General features: G+C 44.0%; 1 protein-coding gene across 4 annotated transcripts in view; it reads right to left on the reverse strand.

Moving 5' to 3' along the window:
- The window catches only part of LOC142071023 (uncharacterized), a 103,991-nt gene that overhangs the window by 45,191 nt on the left and 38,990 nt on the right, over positions 1–19,810 (reverse strand). For all 4 annotated transcript variants that reach the window (XR_012666977.1, XR_012666976.1, XM_075125201.1 and 1 more), the window contains exon 2: positions 10,867–11,418. Coding sequence is in view for 1 of the 4 variants with exons in the window: in XM_075125200.1 (XP_074981301.1) it covers positions 10,867–11,418 (552 nt within the window). In the remaining 3 variants the exon portion in view is untranslated. The remainder of the gene's footprint in view (positions 1–10,866; positions 11,419–19,810) is intronic.

The raw sequence follows: 19,810 nt of genomic DNA on the forward strand, positions 1-19,810 counted from the left end.
TCTCACATAGCAGCATCTGTGATTAATACTTTCTACCATCCCCACTTTGCTAGGAAACTCTGTCCCATCCTAGCAGATGAAGACCAGGCCCCAGTTATTCATGCCTTCAAAACGTCTCAGTTGGATTACAGCAGTGCAATATACCCATCCATGAAGCCATAAGCACTTAGGAAACTCCAGCTAGTGCAGAATCTGCAGCATGCCCCCTCAGCAACACAAGCCACCATGAACACACCAGACCTGTCCTCCACTGGCTTCCCATAGAATTTTGAATCAATTTTGAGATCTCAGTCCTTATCTTCAAAGTGCTCCATGGCATGGGCCCAGGATATCTAAGAGACTATCTAAAGCTCCAAAATGAACACCATGGTCAACAACTATGCTCCTCTGGCACAATAGAACTCTCTACGATAAGAATAACTCTCATCTGTGCAGGAAACAGAACTTTCTGAGGGTGATCTGAAACTGTGGAATGAACTCCCTGAAGAACTAAGGACCATTACAAACCTCACTGTTTTCCATTCTGAGTGAGAGACTGTCATAAATATAAAGGGAAGGGTAACCACCTTTCTGTATACAGTGATATAAAATCCCTCCTGGCCAGAGGCAAAACCCTTTCACCTATAAAGGGTTAAGAAGCTAAGGTAACCTAGCTGGCACCTGACCCAAATGACCAATGAGAGGACAAGATACTTTCGAATCTGGAGGGGGGGGAACAAAGGGTTTTTCTGTCTGTGTGATGCTTTTGCCGGGAACAGATCAGGAAGGCAGCCTTAGAACTTCTGTTAAGTTAATAAGTAATCTAGCTAGAAATGCGTTAGATTTTCTTTTGTTTAATGGCTGGTAAAATAAGTTGTGCTGGATGGAATGTATATTCCTGTTTTTGTGTCTTTTTGTAACTTAAGGTTTTGCCTAGAGGGATTCTCTGTGTTTTGAATCTGATTACCCTGTAAGGTATTTACCATCCTGATTTTACAGAGGTGATTCTTTTACCTTTTCTTTAATTAAAATTCTTCTTTTAAGAACCTGATTGATTTTTCATTGTTCTTAAGATCCAAGGGTTTGGGTCTGTGTTCACCTGTACAAATTAGGGAGGATTCTTATCAAGCCTTCCCCAGGAAAGGGGGTGTAGGACTTGGGGGGATATTTTGGGGGAAGATGTGCCCAAGTGGGCTCTTTTCCTGTTCTTTGTTTAAAACGCTTGGTGGTGGCAGCATACGGTTCAAGGACAAGGGAACCTTGTACCTTGGGAAAGTTTTAGCCTAAGCTGGTAAGAATAAGCTTAGGGGGTCTCTCATGCAGGTCCCCACATCTGTACCCTAGAGTTCAGAGTGGGGAAGGAACCTTGACAGAGACACATTACTTTGCCTTTGCCTTCTGTAATAAACACACAACAGCAAGTATATTTATATTTACAAAAAACATACACACACTGCACACACTTTTCATTCTGGGGAGAGCATGATAACAAACACATGACAGGCATGTACTCACACTGCTTAATACACTAGTGGAAGCTGCTCAGATACTGCAGGGATGAGCAGGATATAAGAACCTACATAGAATAGACAAAGATTTGTATGCCACATATCCTTCTGGCTAGTATAGTGGGTAAGGCAGGATGTATCCTGAGAAAAAGAGCTATGGTCAGGATGCCCCTGTGCCATGCTAGTCCTGGGCAGCATTTTTGTCTCTGGTGGCTGTTACGGGGAAGCACAAGTTAGATAGCCTTCAGGCTGCTCTAACACAGTGCAGGGAGAATGGCACACAAAGAACAGCATCCAGACCAAGGCAGTGCAAAGGAGTCATCGCTGCATAAACCTTTGGCTTCAGCTCTGTGCATTTTGGCCATGCCTGAAGATCTGGCCAACAGACCTTGGTGAGGGGGAAAACTCCCCACCATAATCAGGAAGGATCTAAAGAACTCTTTTAGGCACAAGCATCCCCAATCCAGTGCACTCTTGAGGCCTGGCAAGACCAGAGATGGGCAGGTCCTTAAAGGTGGCACTCAGAGGGAAGCAGAGCAAGAGCTCCTTAGTCCCACAGAGCAGGGACTGCTTACCAGTGAAGCTGCTGAAGAGCCTCTACTGCATGTAAAGGGATCATCTGTACTTTTGTTTTCTTTTTATTAGAGCCTGGGCATTCAGGCTGGGTCTCTCAGACACACATGGGTTAGAAATCCAGCCCACTTCACAGAAACTTACCTTTGGCCTTGTGGGAAACAGCAGGGCAAACCCACACTGCGTTGTGGGTTGCACGATTATTTTGTTTGCCTTTTTTGTTTTGGACTGCTTCTTATGCCCAGAAGCAGGGGAGCTGCTCCCCTAAGACATACTGCACTCTGAACAGGTGATACAGCAATGCCTACAGCCAAAGAAGGATGTCTGAGATGAGAGAGGTGTCTATCCTCACCTCCAGGGAGTGCCCTAGAGGTACAGCTTATGACAGGTTTCTTGTCTGGTCATCATTTCTTCAAAAGCAGTGTTTAAATGGATGTTTCAGGGTGTGCTCTGAGTAACTGTGTTGGTACTAGACTTACATAAACATTTTCACCTTTTAAGATGTTTACAGTGAAAACAGATTTTTCAATTAACTATTTTTAAAACAAGCCACAGTAACAAAATCCACATTTGTTTTGCAAAGATCTGCCTTAGTAAAGATGGCAAAAAGTTGCATCACGGCCCCATATACAAAGCACAATTATTCAAAGTATATGTTTAGGGCAATTTATGCCACCCTGGTCATCCTACTTTGACCAGTCGGTACATTCCAAATCCCTTGCTGGGTTAGCGTGGTGCAGTGTGGCTACCTTCCGGGAGGTGGATTTGGAAGCATGAAGATGCTACTTGATAAATTACAATTCTTAGCAGCCACCAATACCCTCTGAATTCTTAGTCCATTGACAGATCACCATCTGGAAGAACATTGGAGGGGCACACCACGAAGAGTGGAATTGGAGATACAGCAAATGAGTATGCTGATCCTCATACCATCTCTAGGTTACAAGAGAGGGCTTACATTTCATTTTCTTTAGACCTACTCTACAGATAATTTTCTGAATTCAAATGTGAAAATAGCAGTTTTCACCTACAGTAACTATCTTAGCATAAAAGTTGAGGCAAAACCCATTATTTTTCTACTGTTTTTCACCAGTGAAGATGTCTTGTGTACCTTCAGGGGGGAAATCCTATCTGACTCGTTGGCAGCCAAGCAGTGATCTGCCACCAACACCATTTTGCTCTTAAGTTGTATCTACACCAAGAATTTTAGGCACTTCTCCCATCATTGGTCTAGCACTGAGCAGGTTCACCAGGGCTAGCAACAGTTGGAGTTAGTGTGGATTGGCTACGGTACCCTTTAGTTTTGTTCTTTCTTGAGCACTAGGCACCCTCTTGCTGAATGGGTGGGGTGGGAAAAGAAGAAGTTTCCTACACCCATTTCTCCTCAGAATATCCACATAATACAGGATAGGGTTTGGCCCTTAGTTGGCACTTTAATCACTTGCTGGACAGTAGGTTCAGTAATAAGGTGATTTCAATAGGATTTAGGCACTTTTGAACGTCCTAGTGAATGCCTAAATACCTTTAAAATCTGGCCCAGTGTCACCTCATTCATGAGCCTATTGTCCACCAACCCAGAAACCTTGCAGTAATAAATAGTTACTTTTCAACCATGTCCATTCAATCTCATCCCCTGGAAGGCTTTGAGCAGGAGTTTGGACTAGATGACCTCCTGAGGTCCCTTCCAACCCTGATTCTATGATTCTATAATTCTATGTGTCGGAGTGCAATCCACTGTCACTATGCATCCATGCTAATAACAGAAGACAGCTTTCCAGTAGCAACCACAAATATTTTATTTAGCTTAGACTGTGTATCAGGAAGCACATACTGTAGCTGGAGAAAAAGGTTTGAAAACTGGCATGGTAATAGATATGAGTAACAAATTGCGTGCATTTGACAAAAATGCAGTTCTGTTTCCTTGGAAACAAAAGCATATGTGTATGAAGCAATCCATTTTGTGGGTTTGTGGTATTGTAATCAGGCAGATACTGTGTGAGTTGTGTGCGTGTGACAGAATGTGTATGTAGTTATATGAACGAGTCTGTCTTGGCAGTAGGGAACAGAGTTTGGTTTCCTTATGTGTCACATGCTGGGTAAAATACAGCTAAAAGTATTTCTCTGACTGATTGTCTGAGAGAGCTTTACTATATGAAATTTTTTTTCTGCAACAGTTTACCATAAGTGCACACATAAGTGTGGTTTGAAATCTGGGCCATGTACTCACTTCTCCGGTTCATCTTTTATTTTATTGTAGAACTGTGATGCTTTCATAATATTTGTCCAGAATCCCAATTCTGATAACTTTGCAGTTCTCTGAATACCCAAAGACACCAGTAAAATGACTCATTTAACCAACAGGGGAAATCTAAAATTGAACAGTAGAACTTCTAGACAGTGGAAAAGCACAAACCATAAAATAGGATAGATACTGTACACATGCAAAACAGGAGTCACCCTCATTAATGAACTATTTAAAAATTTGGGAAATTGTCACATCATCTGATTCAGGGACAGCACCCCGGAAGGCTCAGATAAAATAATGTTCTGCCACTCCCCAGCTCCTGAAGTCCTTCAGACTTGTAACATTTGGTTTATAAATCTCCTTTGCTTTCAGTTATCAGACAAGACAGATCTAGCCTATGGATTCAACATTTGTTCAGAACAGTTCCTCCCTCTAAGGCTGTAACACCTAAAAAGCTGTCATCAACCCTTATCACCAAATAGTCACTAACCTCAGAACTAGAAATATATTAGGATTTAATAAGGGCTAAAGGCAATTTAGGAACATTTCTTTTGGCACAAAAGCTCATAAACCCTGGTGTCAAATATTTTTCCAGACACCACGCTACAGAGTCTTAAAAAAAAACACAAAACTCCCCCCCACCCCGTTTTTTTCCATTCATTTTGGTCCATTGCTCCACTATTTGGTATTTCACTCCTGTCAGCAGAAAGAGCTGGAGATTTTAGTAACATTTAGATGTAAAGTATGAGGGGCTCATTAAAGGGTCTGAGGGGGGAAATCACTTTCTCCATAGGGATTCCGATGGGACACACTCTCCCTTAGCATGCCCCCTTGAGTCTGTACATAATGTCACTGGTATCTTCAGCTCCAGCAACTCCTGCAGGCTAGCTGCCTCTCACAGGGCCTTCCATGGCTTGGTCGTCTGGCCAAGTCAAGAAGTCCAAACCCCCTTCTGGAATAACGAAGAGGTCCAAATGCAAATCCAAAATATAAATCTCCAAACGAATAATTTCTTCTGCTTTGATTCCTGTGCCCCTTCTCCGGGCCCATGCAGAGCTTCTCCTATATTGCTGCTTCACCAGCAGGATTCCCCAACTGCCTCCCTTCCCCAGGGGATGTGGCACTTTATCTCCGGGCTCTCCCCATTTCCATTTACAGCCCTACCTCAGGAATTCCCCAACAGTAACCAAACCTGTTCCCTGTGAGTTTCTTCTAACCATTGTAGACCCTAACTCAGGGTCCCCTCCACACAGGAGCCTCCTCTGCTCCCTGTGGATCTTCCTATCTCCTTCCCAGGAGCCAGATTCAAACTGTAGGACTGGCTGGTCTAGGCACAATCCCCAGTTTCCTTGCTGGAACTTATTGATAGGAGCACTGAACTGTCTCCCTCAGGGCCAGATTTAGTGGGAGGCAAAGCAGGTGACTGCCTGGGGTGCTGGATTTGGGAGGCACGGGGCTACAAATGTAGTAAAAAAAAAAGGGTATTCAAAAGTTTAACCAATGGAGGGGGGAGGGCGCTGAAGATGTTCCTCACCTGGGATGCCGTTTGGTCATGGCTGGCCATGGTCTCCCTTCCCCAGGGATCCTGATAGTTCTCTTTGGGCTCTCAATGTTACCTCTAAACCCCCATTCAGCACTTGTCCCTACTGCTCCACCTCCTGTGGGTTCCTACAGCAGCCACAGAACTTCTCTAGAGCAAGAGCCCTCTTTCTTTCCCTCCTCCTTTCAAGCAACTCTTTATGCTGCTCTCGCAGCCTCTTTCTAGCTCAGTTGCTCCATTACTGATTAGCTAAAAGCCACCACCCGGAATACCTGATTGCTCCCAACTGTAGTCCACTGGTTTGTCATGGGCCAATTAGAACCTAATTCTACTGAAGGGCCATTGGCCCCATGACAAGGATAAAGAGAGCCAAAAAAAAAAAAAAACTAATCTCACTCACTGCTCTATTTTTCATGAAGATCCAGACTGAGGTGATTCCTTAATATGTCAGACCACACCTGCCAACCAATTTGTCCCTGCCCCTCCAAACCTAATCAATTTCTGTTCACATGATCGTACCAGTGCACACAAGGCCAGCCTGGTGATTTTGGGGTGAGTCAAGGAGAATTCTTTGCAGTACAGTCCAAATATAAATGACACACTTTATATAAAGAATGTCGGGAAGGGAAAAATCCAGCTGCAGAAGAGAACCCTTGATGCTGCTGGGCTGTGAGCACAGTTGCCAATATTGAAAAAAAAATTACAAGGGACATTTGTCCAAGCAAATAGGGGATCTGGTGGACAATTAGCTCCCACTGTGAAATTTTAGCAGGATCCAATGCACATACAGTGTTTTAAACATTAACTACTACATTATTACAACTACCTTACCACCACCTGTATAGTGGGTATTATCCCAATATTACAGATGGGGAGATAACTAGAAAGGTTAGGTAGTTTAGGCCAGCGCAGGAGTTAGTATCAGGCCTTGAATTAGAATACAATTCTGTACCTAGTCTACTACACTGGGTAACCTCCCACGCTATTGAGATGCCCTTTTTTGTGGCCAGACTTCACACTGGCTGCCCAGCTGATGACTGACCTGTATGGAACTACTTCTGAGGGAGTGTCCACCAGTGGCAGCCTGGGAGGAACTGTCCTCATGATCCTAGACTGACCTTGGACTCTCAGGGATAAGGGAACCATGACTATAGTTTTCACAGACCCCCAAAGCCAGTCTGTGAAGGAAAAACGGGATAAGCTGTCATCATTAGAAAAATATTACTGACAACCTTTCAACTCAGCTTCATTCCCAAGGCTGTCCTAGAAGGCTGAACTAGAAATGTGCTTAAAAATTAAAATGGAGATTAAATTGGAAAAAATTAAAATGGAAATTAAGATTCTCCTTTATATTGTTAAGTCCCTCAAATTAATGGGAAATATGACCGTGGACTTTGTGGGCCCCAAAGGTTGACTGTAGGCCAGACTGTGTCCTGCATTGAGTGAGTCTGTGGTGGGTGGGGGCTGAAGTTGTAAGGAGCTTTTTTCTCCATAAGTACCAGACACAATCTCACCGGTAAAACTAGGCTAGCCCCCACTGAATCGTTAGGTTTAAAGGGACGCCTCCACATTGTCTAGCAATGCAGTCACCAGTAGTGGAAAGCAACCCTTGCACCCTCTAGAATGGTGTCTTAGCCATGTTTTCTCTGCTCTCCTGGGAGTTCCAAGAGGCATTGTACCTACTGGAGTTCTACTGAGCTGGTGCACTTATACACCCTCCCAACAAGGGGACATGTCTTAAAGTACACTGTTGTAATAATTGCACCTACAAATCCACCCTAAATGTGAGCTCAACTTTAAAAAGTATCTGAAAGTTCATAAGATGTCACAGTAACCTATAACAACAAATGTTGATGGGAAAAGGTATGGTAGGGAGACAGAAAGACTGAATTAGTTCAATCAACAAGGCAGTATGATATAATTAAAAGGATTGTGTTAAGATCATGCCTGGTAAATAAGAAAAATGTGGAACAAGAAACCAGTCAATTAGAATTGGAATGTGGGATATTAGGCTTAATTGGTGGACAAAATAATGAGGGTGTGCCACCCATCATTTCCTTCTGGGGTCCTTAAAGAAAGACATTTTGGAGGGAAGATATGGAAGGACAGTAGCTATTGGAGTGAGCTTCACCATCCTGGCTGCCACCCCCACTATCTCCTGGAACCCCAGACCTTCTTTGTTCTAATCCTGAGAGATGTCCTGACCAGACCTGACCAGAGAAGGGGACCCAGATAACATCACCACTTCTACCGGCTCCAGATGAATCCCCAGCACCACCTGGCATGAAAGAGGATTGTACTTTAAAAACAACAGCAGCAACATCAACCACTCTGGCCCATGTCAACTAACATCTTCTCTTTCCCCTCGAAGAACAGTTATTACCCTCTTTGATACCATCTCAGAGAGGGTCAAACAAGAAGGTTTTTCCTTCTAAAATGCTCTCCAGGGAAAGGGAACAAGCGATGTGGTTCAAATAAGAGCCTTATTTAATATTTTACATTTCAAATGCTTTAACTGTTTTCCTTCCTTTCTTTATCTTTTATTAAAGGTTACAAGGATTTTTTAATGGGGTATTTACCCTGGTCCTAAGGAGGTTGTGGTCTCTGTATACCAAACCCCCAATCTTGTTTAACACTGTATAATGATGGGCAGTGACTGGATTATGTTAACACCTTTGGCCCATATATTCCATTTAAATTAATATAACACTTACTCCGTAAATGGCTGTGTCTTAATACTACTGTATGTAGGTCAAATTTTAAATATATAATATCTGTCACTGAGGATAGCACAGTCAGGGAGAGCAAATAAAATTACTAAAAGGGGAAAGCAGAAGGAGCTTTCTACAACAATTCAGAGCAAAATGAGATGCATGAAGGATGTGTATGAAGAAAAACAAGTAAACAATCTTTTAGTTAAAAGAAAAGGAGTACTTGTGGCGTCTTAGAGACTAACAAATTTATCTGAGCTCAAATAAATTTGTTAGTCTCTAAGGTGCCACAAGTACTCCTTTTCTTTTTGCGGATACAGACTAACACGGCTGCTACTCTGAAATCTTGTAGTTATTTATTTAGGTTCAGTGTTTAAAATCTCTCTATGTGCATCAACAAAGTGTGAGGATGATGCTAGTCTAGATCTAGGCCTCAGTGAATACATCCTGCCACCTTTGGAGCCCTTAGTGCATTTGTGTAACACAAAGTATAGCCATACGTTCTGTCAGGCAATTTATTGCAGGAGAGTGTTTCTCCAAATGTTGTTCATGTACAGAGGCTGCCAGATCAGGATGAACTGTTTTCAGAAGCGCTGTCAAAAAATGACATATGGTACCCTTGATCCACGTGCACAACGCACTGTTGCCAATGACAGCTGTATACATGGTTTGAGGGCACAATATGTAACCATTCAGAGTATCAAGGTTATTACAGAATTCAGTAAGGCCTGGTCTACACTGGGGGGTGGGGGTGGGGGGAAGATCGATCTAAGTTACTCAACTTCAGCTACGTGAATAATGTAGCTGAAGTTGATGTACTTAGATATACTCACCGCGGTGTCTTAACTGCGGTGAGTAGACAGCTGATGCTCCCCCACACACTCTGCCTGCGCCTCTCACTCCGGTGGAGTACCAGAGTCGATAGGAGAGCGCTCAGCAGTCGATTTATCCCATCTAGACTAGACACGATAAATCAACCCCTGCTGGATCGATCGCTGCCCGTTGATCCTGCCCATCGATCCTGTGGGTAATGTAGACAAGCCCTAAGTCTCAAAGATGCACATAGCTTGGTCTATCCCTCCTTCCACCAGCAGGTGTAAGAGCAACAAAGGCCTGATCCACAGACTGCTGAAGTCAGTGGAAAGACTCCCATTGTCTTCAAGGAGTTAAGAAGGAGGGTTTTTTTTAAACCAAAAAACATATTTTAAACAGACATTTAAAGGAAAACACAGGGTGAGTGACAACCTTTCTGAAAGTGCACTGAAAATGCACAGGGTGAGTGACAACCTTCCTTTCTCACATAAAAAGATTTCAGTTACTTAAAAGAAGCAAATTTCTTCTTGTGGTTACTAAAGAGGCATTAGACTAAGACGTGGTTAATAGACCCTGACAACAGGTCACATGTTGCAAGAGGCACGGAAATGTCAAATTTAGCATTTCTTATTCAAATAAAATTTCAAAGTTCATACATGGAAGGAAACAGAACACTGTGCTGGATAGAACAAATGAAGCTTTCCTTGAAATCCTGTCAAAGTTTGTAATGTTGGACCAAAATCTGATTTACTCTTTATATAATATATATAATTATTTCTGACATCCAGATAAATATATTATTTCCACTCCAAACACAGGCATTACTGTTTCTTTCAGAAAGTATCAGAGCCAGCTGTACTACATTCATGAAAAAGCTTCCAAGGACAAATGGAAATGTGGAGGCAGTAGAGGAAAAACAATAAAACATCAGATTTCATTTAATGCTTCTCAAGGGCTATTAAACAGAAGTGAGAACTTGTTAATAAATATTCTGAAAAATAACTTGCTAGTGTGTTGGGAGTCAAAATAGATGTGGTGGACACACTCTGGTTCCCATCAGATGTCTATCCATTTCACCACAATCTGGCAACAGCTGGCAGTCTTTTTTCAAGGGAACTCCAGGTCTGGGACCTGTGTAGGAGGTGGTGGTAAGCCATCACTGAGATGAACTGGCAGAGCTGTATGGGAAATCTGTCACAACACTTGCTCACACAGACCTGATGTTCGGCAATGCTGAACATCTCCTGTGTGGTCCTGGAGGCCCTCAATTCCCAATGACATCATACTACTGAGAACTGAATAATAAAGACTCCAGGAATAGTGGGAAATTGAACTCCGGGCTCTGATTCACAAAACAGGGTTTGTCCCTAGTTGACCAAATTTATTCATGATGGTAAAACATTCACTCAAAAACTATAAAGATAATACTAATACTTATTGTGTAAGGTGACGTGGTTTCAAACCCTATCTGGAACCAGAGAATAAGAACACGCTTACCTGAATTCTGGGCTGCTAGCTGCATCTGTTTTAAACGTGCATTTTCTTTCCGTAGTGTTTGATTTTCCTTTATCAATTTTTCAAGAACAGCAAATGGGTTTTCTTCCTCACTGCACTCCTCATCCCCCTCCCCCATGTCTTCATCCTCTTCCAGCTGGAGATCCTCCCATGACAGCTGAAAGCAATTGTCTTCCAATGCAGATCTTTGTCTTAACTCTCCTGCCAGCTCTGACTTCACCGACACAGATGGCAAGCTGTAGATGGCATGGAGTTGAGCAGGCGCTGTTGATGCTAGACCAGCAGCCGTGGAAGAAAGGTTCTGAATTGCACACATTTTTCTTCTTTTGCTGCTCAGGCAGACATCATCATCCACTGTTTTGCTGACTGGGAGTGACTGGACATTGGAATCCATGTAAAGTGTTTTACCCATATTGCTGGCATTTTCTCCTTCTTCTTTCAACAGGAGATCCAAGATATCATTCCCAGATATGCCTTTCCTTTCAGCAATGAGTTTGCAAAAGACTTTTTCTTTTTCCTTACAGTGAGTCAGACCTAGAGAAACCAAAGCACGATATGATTTCAAATACAGATTTTGAAAATGAAATTTCATGGATTCCTAAAAACATTGCCTGCTGCAGACTTTTGCTTCTCTTTTTTTTAATGGCTTCTTCAGTGCTTATATACTATTCCTTCTAGAACAGAGACTTTGATTTCAGGAGACCTACATTTTAGCAAAGACTGTTTGTACAGGTGTGAAGTTCCCAAATATGAAAACTGAGGACTATTGCTAAGATCCTGCTGACATTGTAATGGAGAGAAAAAACAACAAAACAAAACAAAAAACCTGACGTGGCTGCATGCCAGTAATATTAAATAAAATGAGAGCTGACACGTGCCCAGCCGAATGCATCTTTGCTTTGCAATTTTGAGAGACAACACTGCTGGATGTATTGAAGCTTTGTGTAAGTGTATTGGCCTCTTGTCTTTTTTATCTTCATGCATACAAACGGGGCTCAAATGAAGGCGTTAGATGTCCTCTGTAGGTAAAAATAATCCACACCACAACCCTCCTCATATAATTTAAGTGGTGGCAGCATCTGACAATGAGGATTAAGATGTTATGAGCTTGCAGTCTAAAATGCTTGAGCACTCCTATGCATGAGTCTATCACCTTATGGCTTGAGACTCAGAGCTGTGACTAGCAACCATGCAAACAAAATACACTATACTTGTAAATGTTGTTCATGGTCCCAGCATGCAAAGTGATTATTGCATCCAAAAGATCACCATTTATGAGTGAGCCTTCCAGTCTGGGCAAATCTGTTATATGGAATGGAAAACCTATGAGCTTAATTCTGATCTCACATTGTTTTTACACTGATATCAGAAGAGCAAATCCTGATTTACAACCCATCCTGGACAATGATCCCACACTTTCACAGACCTTGGGAGGCAGGCCAGTCCTTGCCCACAGACAACCCACCAACTTGAAGCATATTCTCACGAGCAACTACACACCGCACCATAATACTCTAACTCAGGAAGCAATCCATGCAACAAACCTCGATGCCAACTCTGCCCACATATCTACACCAGCGACACCATCACAGGACCTAACCAGATCAGCCACACCATCACCGATTCGTTCACCTGCACGTCCACCAATGTGATATATGCCATCATGTGCCAGCAATGCCCCTCTGCTATGTACGTCGGCCAAACTGGACAGTCCCTACATAAAAAGGATAAATGGACACAAATCAGATATTAGTAATGGCAATATACAAAAACCTGTAGGAGAACACTTCAATCTCGCTGGACACACAAGAGCAGATTTAAAGGTAGCCATCCTGCACAAAAAAACTTCAGGACCAGACTTCAAAGAGAAACTGCTGAGCTTCAGTTCATTTGCAAATTTGACACCATCAGCTCAGGTTTAAACAAAGACTGTGAATGGCTCGCCAGCTACAAAAGCAGTTTCTCCTCCCTTGGTGTTCACACCTCAACTGCTAGAAGAGGGCCTCATCCTCTCTGATTGAACTAACCTCATTATCCCTCACCTGGTTCTTGCTTGCATATTTATACCTGCCTCTAGAAATTTCCACTACATGCACCCCACGAAAGCTTATGCTCCAATATGTCTGTTAGTCTATAAGGTGCCACAGGACTCTTTGCCGCTTTTACAGATCCAGACTAACATGGCTACCCTTCTGATACTTAAATCCTGATTGATACCAAACACAGCAGACTCAAGTTCCCCTAATTTTCCCCTTTCTGCTTAACGTTTTAAAAAGACTTGTGCAAAGAGCTTTGTCTAGAGCTATTAGTAGTGAGGGTAGGCAGCATGCAAGCCCCTCATCCAGCTTTGTTAGTCAATTTTGAATCTCAACACCCCACAGCCCTGGGTTGCTTTAGCACGGTTGCAAAGATTACAACCGTGCTAAAGCACCAAACTCATTTTGTAACCTATTATAAAACAAGATTAGAACAAAAGTGGTCATCAGAGGTTACAGGCACAAACCTATTGTGTCAACTAGCTATCCCCTTATATTCATTTTACTCAGAAAGAAGGAGTGAGCAGAACTGGAGTGACCATAGGTCCAGAACTAAAACAGGAGGCCTGTTTTCATCAGGTGGTTTTCAGAACTGACACTAAACCAATGAATGAGAGAAACCTAGAAAAACAGCATGAGTAAACTCTTTCAGAATTGTTATAATACAGTTGAGGAGAAAATTTCATTCTAAGGATGAAATTCTCTGCTGGTGTAGATTGGCACAGCTCCACTGAAGGCAAAGAAGCTACACCAACTTACACCAGTAGAAAATCTGGCCCTAAGCATCTATCTTTAGCCACTTACAACTTTGCATATTACACATATAACGTGAACAATATTAACCCAAGTTCATATACATATGGGTTAATATTCTCCATGATCCAGGTGGGCAAACTTTTTGGCCCGAGGGCCACATCTGTGTGGGGAAACTGTATGTAGGGGGTTGGGGTGCAAGAGGGATGCAGGGTGGAGGAGGGGGCTCAGGGCAGGGAGTGGGGTGCAGGAGGGATGAGGCAGGGGGCTCAGGGCAGGAGGTTAGGGGGACTCGGGGTAGGGGGTTAGGGTGTGGGATGCAGGAGGGGTTCAGGGTGTGGAATCCGGCCCAGCACTGCTTACCTCAAGCGGCTCTGGGGTGGCAGCGGCATGCAACGGGGCTAAGGGAGGCTCCCTCCCTTCCCTGGCCCCACGCCACTTCCAGAAGTGGCCAGCATGTCCGGCAGTGGCTCCTGGGGTCGGGGAGGAAAGCGACTCCACCGTGCGCTGACCTCGCCTGTGGGTACCACCTCCCAAGATCCCATTGGCCGCCGTTCCCCATTCCCAGCCAATGGGAGCTGCAGGGGGTGGTGCCTGCAGGCGAGGGCAACACACTGAGCCCTCTGCCCCACCCCTCTTCCAGGAACCGCAGGGACGTGGTGCCAGCTGCTGCCGGGAGCAGCGCGGGGCCAGGGCAGGAAGGGAGCCTGCCTTAGCCCTGCTGCGCCACCGGGCTGGCAATCCTGTGGGCTGGATTGAAAGCCCTGATGGGCCGGATCCATTCTGAGGGCCATAGTTTGCCCTCCCCTGTCCAAGATGAATCTTTTGGAAAGCATTGAGAAGTTTCACTTCAAACTTTGCCAACGACTTCATCCTAAATGAGAAGCATACTTTTTTGGGGGCATTTTTGGTTAAAGGTGGTTTTAAAGTAACATGTTCACTGATGTTTGAAAATTGCATATAGGTGCATGTGCGATACTCTTTGAACTTTGTGTATGAGAAATTGTATTTCAGTCTTGATCATTTATGTCCTGTTAAATCAAACAACAAAGAACAAACTGATATTAAGTTTCCAAAGAAGGGAGAGAGAGAGTGTGACTCATTTTGTAGCACTTTGCATCTGAACTGAAACACAAAATGTTCATGGCTTGGAACCATGCAGACAGGCTCCTATCTATTTAAAGGGGACTTTCAGGAAAACACAGTAGCATCTTACAGTTATATCACCCGTCTATCAAGCAGCAGTAGATACTGAGGCCTAGAAAATCAGTTTCCCACTGGAGGAGAAATCAGCAGCATGGAGTCAGGATATGTTTTTAGTGTAATTTGTTTATTTACACTACATACCAGTCCTTGAACTGAGGTCAACCACCACCCAGGCAAACTTTCTTTCAGAAATGTCAACCCAACCACCAAAGTCCAGTTCCCAGAAACTGGGGGGAGAAATTTGGGAGAGGGATAGCTCAGTGGTTTGAGCATTGGCCTGCTAAACCCAGGGTTGTGAGTTCAATCCTTGAGGGGGCCATTTAGGGATCCAGGGCAAAAATTGGGGATTGGTCCTGCTTTGAGCAGGGGGTTGGACTAGATGACCTCCTGAGGTCCCTTCCAACCCTGATATTCTATGATTCTGTGAAACTACACTACACCAAGACTCAACTCAGCAGAGATTATGGCAGAGAGCAAACTCTTGTTTGCAACAGCTTACCTCAAGGAATCAACATAACAAAACTAACAATACACCATTTCTTCAAAGGCTGTATACTATGTGTAACAATGCTACCTAATGTCTCCTGCCATACGTTACATAACTAGATACAACACATGACTGTTTAGCACAAGCAGTAGTACAATGCTCCTAATATATGCATGAACCAGTAGGTATAAAGTGAAGTGCTATGCAATGAAATCAAACTGAAATCAACACAGCTTTCATTTATTTTAATGCTTTATTGGATAGATGTGTGTGTGGAGTGCCAATGTTACATACACATACGTACATACACACAGCATCTGTCTATGACATAATGAATTTCAATCTCATGCTAAAATCTGTGCAGTGAATTTTTTAAATGTACAATTTTTTAAATAAATGCCTCAGGAATGTATACATCTCTCAGGATCAGGCTTCTTTAAGGACCAGAGGTGGGGCCCTCAAAATCAGTGATCACTGTTAGAGATAAACAAAAGAGGACCCCAGTTATTCCTAACTGAAGCTCATACAGAGAGTTCCAGAACAAAGCTCTACATGGCAGGGGTGGAGAACTCCAGGTCTCACGGGTCTCCCTGCCCCCGCTACCACCCCTTCATTAATTATGTAACCTGAAATCTTTGACTGATCTGCCTTGCAATAAATTACCCTTTAGCTCCTCCTAGTGGATCAGTATAAACTGCAGAACACTTCAGATACTCATATTTACATCCTTCTCAATTGGACCTATATTAGAGTTGCCAATTTTGGTTGGACTTGTTCCTGGAGGTTTCATCACATGACATAATCTTTAAGTAAAGATGAATCTTTAATTCCTGGAGACTCCATGACAATCCTGAAGGCTTGGCAACCCTAACCTATATTATTATTGTTTGTTTATATTACTGTAGCACCTCAAAGCCCTAGCGATGGCCCAAAACCACACTGTACTGGGCTCTGCACAAACAGAACAAAAAGATGTTACATGCCCCAAACAGCTTACAGCTCTCTGTGCACTGAGCTCCTGCACATTTGTGCTGAAAAAACCCTCTATGCGACTTCCAGCTCCCTTCCCCACCCCAGGCTTTAAGCCCTCCTAGACTCATGCCTCTGTCTAATTCACACCAGGATCCTATCCTTCATCCACATGCCCCACGTAGTTGCACTAGCATGGTCTGGAGTCAGCTGCTGGTCAGTTTATGAACATGTATTATGTATTAATTATTATTTGTATTACCTGCCAGGATACTAGTGTGCTAGGTGCTGTACATCTGTAGAATCAGCTGGGTACAAATACAGCCCAGTAATGGGGAAGGGGAGGAAACAAGTGTGGAGACAGAGAGGAACCCTGCAATTCTATATCCTGCCACAAAATGGAGAGGTTTCAGAGTAGCAGCTGTGTTAGTCTGTAACCGCAAAAAGAAAGGAGGACTTGTGGCACCTTAGAGACTAACAAATTTATTTGAGCATAAGCTTTTGTGAGCTACAGCTCACTTCATCGGCTGTATCCGATGAAGTGAGCTGTAGCACACAAAAACAAGGTGGAGAGTTTCTCCACCATAAACTTAGGATAGGGGTTTTCTTCATCTCAGTCAGAAAAAAAAGAGCAAAATAGCAAGTAAAGGGAGATGTGCTTCACTTGAGGAAAAAAACAGCCCTTACCTTACAGAGTATCATGTCAGCTGTAGATCAAGATGGCAGTACTTCCAAGTTCAAACTTTCAAAAAACATGAACTGCCCTCCCCCACAAAATTTTTAAACAAATAAATGTGAGATTCTTTTTATTTGCCCTCTCATTTCCAAGTTGCTATATTGCACTCAGGTCACATTTTCAAGCTTTTCTCTGCAACCACAAGGGCTAGAAACTAAGGGTATGTCTACACTACAAAGTTGTCAACAAAACTTTTGTCCTTCACGGTACTTAAAAAAGCCCCCATGCGAAAGAGAAAAGTTTTGTTGATGCAAGTGGCAGTGTGAATGTGACTTTTTCTGCAGGAGCACTTTCCTGCCGACAAAGCTAATGCCGCTCACAGGGCTGGAAGTATTTTGTCAGCAAACGTGCCAACAAATTACCGATAAAAAGCATTCACACACGCTGACTTTTAGTGACAAGGCTGTGTCGACACAGCCTTGTCACTAAAAGCTGAGTGGTGTAGACAAGCCCGCATTTTTAAAAAGTGAAAGCCATAATTCTCACCTAACCATTTGTTCGACGGAGCTGGGGGTTCAAGCAAAACACCAGGTATCACCAGAGTTGGCAATTAGAGCTGTGTGGAAAAAGGCAATTCCATTTTGTGGAGAATGTTGATATTCTGAAAACTGTTTGCTTCCAATTTGGAATGAAAACTAAAACTTTTGAAATTCTCTGCATAAGAAAACAGAGGCCCAGTTCTGGGGCAATCTGCCTGGTGAGCTGCCCTAGAGTTATGGACCCTGGAAGCCCTGGAAGCCCCAATTCAGAGGCAGTGCATGAAGCTGTAGTAAGCGGAGGCCCTGAAACATAAATTCTTGTATCAGAGACCTAGTCTGAGGCCTGAAGCCTGAATTAAAGTAAAGCCTGAACCAAAGTACCTCCAGGCAGTGATAAGCAAAGCTGGGCTGTGAGCCAGAGGCAGGTCCCACTCACAGAAGTTGGCAAGAAAAGGTTGTTAGAGGCAGGTGCACACACACACATAAGGGGTAATGAGAGAACCTTGTGCCAAGACGGCGGCAAGACACTCCATAGACATAACAAGGAACAGCCAGGTGCATCTTAAAGACAGGGTCAAAAGGACAACATGATGGATAGATTCGTTTGAACTATGATGAGTAATCGGTCCTGCAACAGTATAAAAGTAGGTCCCGGGCGCATATCTTTGACCAGCCTAGGGGGCAGTGGAGTGTCCCGCCACTGACTGAGCTGTGTCCATTGCCAGGGAGCACAAATTCGTAGTATGCCCTGTAGAGTCTATAGGGAACTATTACTGTGCTTCGTTTGACAATAAACCTGGCTTGGGTTCCTTCGTACCTTACTAGAGTCTGTGGTTTTTGGGGGTTCTCTCGAGGTCTGCTGTGTTAGCTATCTGCGCAGAGCTGGGGCAGCACACAGAGGGAACATGCACGCAGCCGACTGTTATAATCATCGAACAAGAGCAGAGCACCACACCGGTAGCTACCGACAACAGTAGCATGCTGTCAAGGAGCTGGGCAGGTAAACTAGCAGGAAGCCAGGTGGGTTTCAAATGAAAACCAGCCTGGGTTCCAGCAGATCTTTGTCAAACTCACACCATCTCTGTAAAATATTTTAATTCTGACAAATTTCATCAGATTTTTGCCAGCCTGACTGTCAGGGGGTGGCTGCCTGTAGGGCTCTCCCCCTCATGGTCTCAGGATGACCCTGTAAGCAGCCCCTGCCTCAATTTCCCTCTTCCAGAATCCCCAGTAACTCCACACAAGCTCTCTGAGCATAAATAGCCCTTTGCAGGGTTAGTTTATTACAAATGTCCCACAACCATAATCCAGAATTCCCCAGCACAGTCCAAAGAATATATTTCACCTTTCAAGTCCCAACAATCCAGCAACACCCCAAATACTGTACTGCTCTGGCATCTCTCAGCACGCATCACCTCTCAGGTACTGCCACATCACTCACCACGCCTCACTCCAGCCCCTCCAGCTGAGGTGGTGCTCTGCCCTGTTTTCCGTTCAGGTATGGTCCCAGCATTTGCCCAGAGACATCAGTGGTCTCACCTCTCTATCATTACCCAGCCTTCAGCCCACTTTGGCCCTGCAGCTTCAGCTCTCTGGTTCAAAGAGCCAGCAGGCGTCTCCTCTGCTGCTCTTAGCCTTCAGCCCCCTCTGGCATGGGGAAGTTATAGTGACCTCCACCACCACCCTGACTGTCTTCTGCTTTTAAATTGCCACTGTTCATCTAGGGAGCTCTCAGTGCTCTATCCCTCAGGGGCATCTCCATTCCTGAAGCTCTCAGCCCAGCTCTGCTCTTCTTTTGAGAGGTCTCTTTCTGGACTCTGGTTTCTGAACTCTCTTTCTTGCCTTTGGGCTGTCTCTCATTTATAACTCCCAGGGGACAGCCCTCCCTCCTTGTTTCCCCAACTAGGGCATACCTTGACTACAACAGGAGAGCTGGGCCTGATTTCATGGGGTCCATCTACTCTGGTGACCAGACATCCTGATAAAAATCAGGATTGTCCCGGTATTAGAGACTTTGTTCCGTGTCCCGATCAAAGTACTGTTGGGACGTAATTTGTTCTGATTTTTCATGGGGCTGAAGGAGCCCCAGCCTGAGCTGCATGGGGCTGAAGTAGCTCTAGCCATGGGGGGCCGAAGTAGGCTCAGGTTTCAAGGGGCTCAAGGAGCCATGCCAGGCTGGAACGTCATCAACGAAGTATAAAACTGCTGATGCTGAAAATTGAGAGCTGTGTGATCTTCAGTAAAAGACAGCCTATGTGCA

Source organism: Caretta caretta, chromosome 2, assembly GCF_965140235.1.
Source record: "Caretta caretta isolate rCarCar2 chromosome 2, rCarCar1.hap1, whole genome shotgun sequence".
In the NCBI taxonomy this organism is placed as follows: Eukaryota; Metazoa; Chordata; order Testudines; family Cheloniidae; genus Caretta; species Caretta caretta.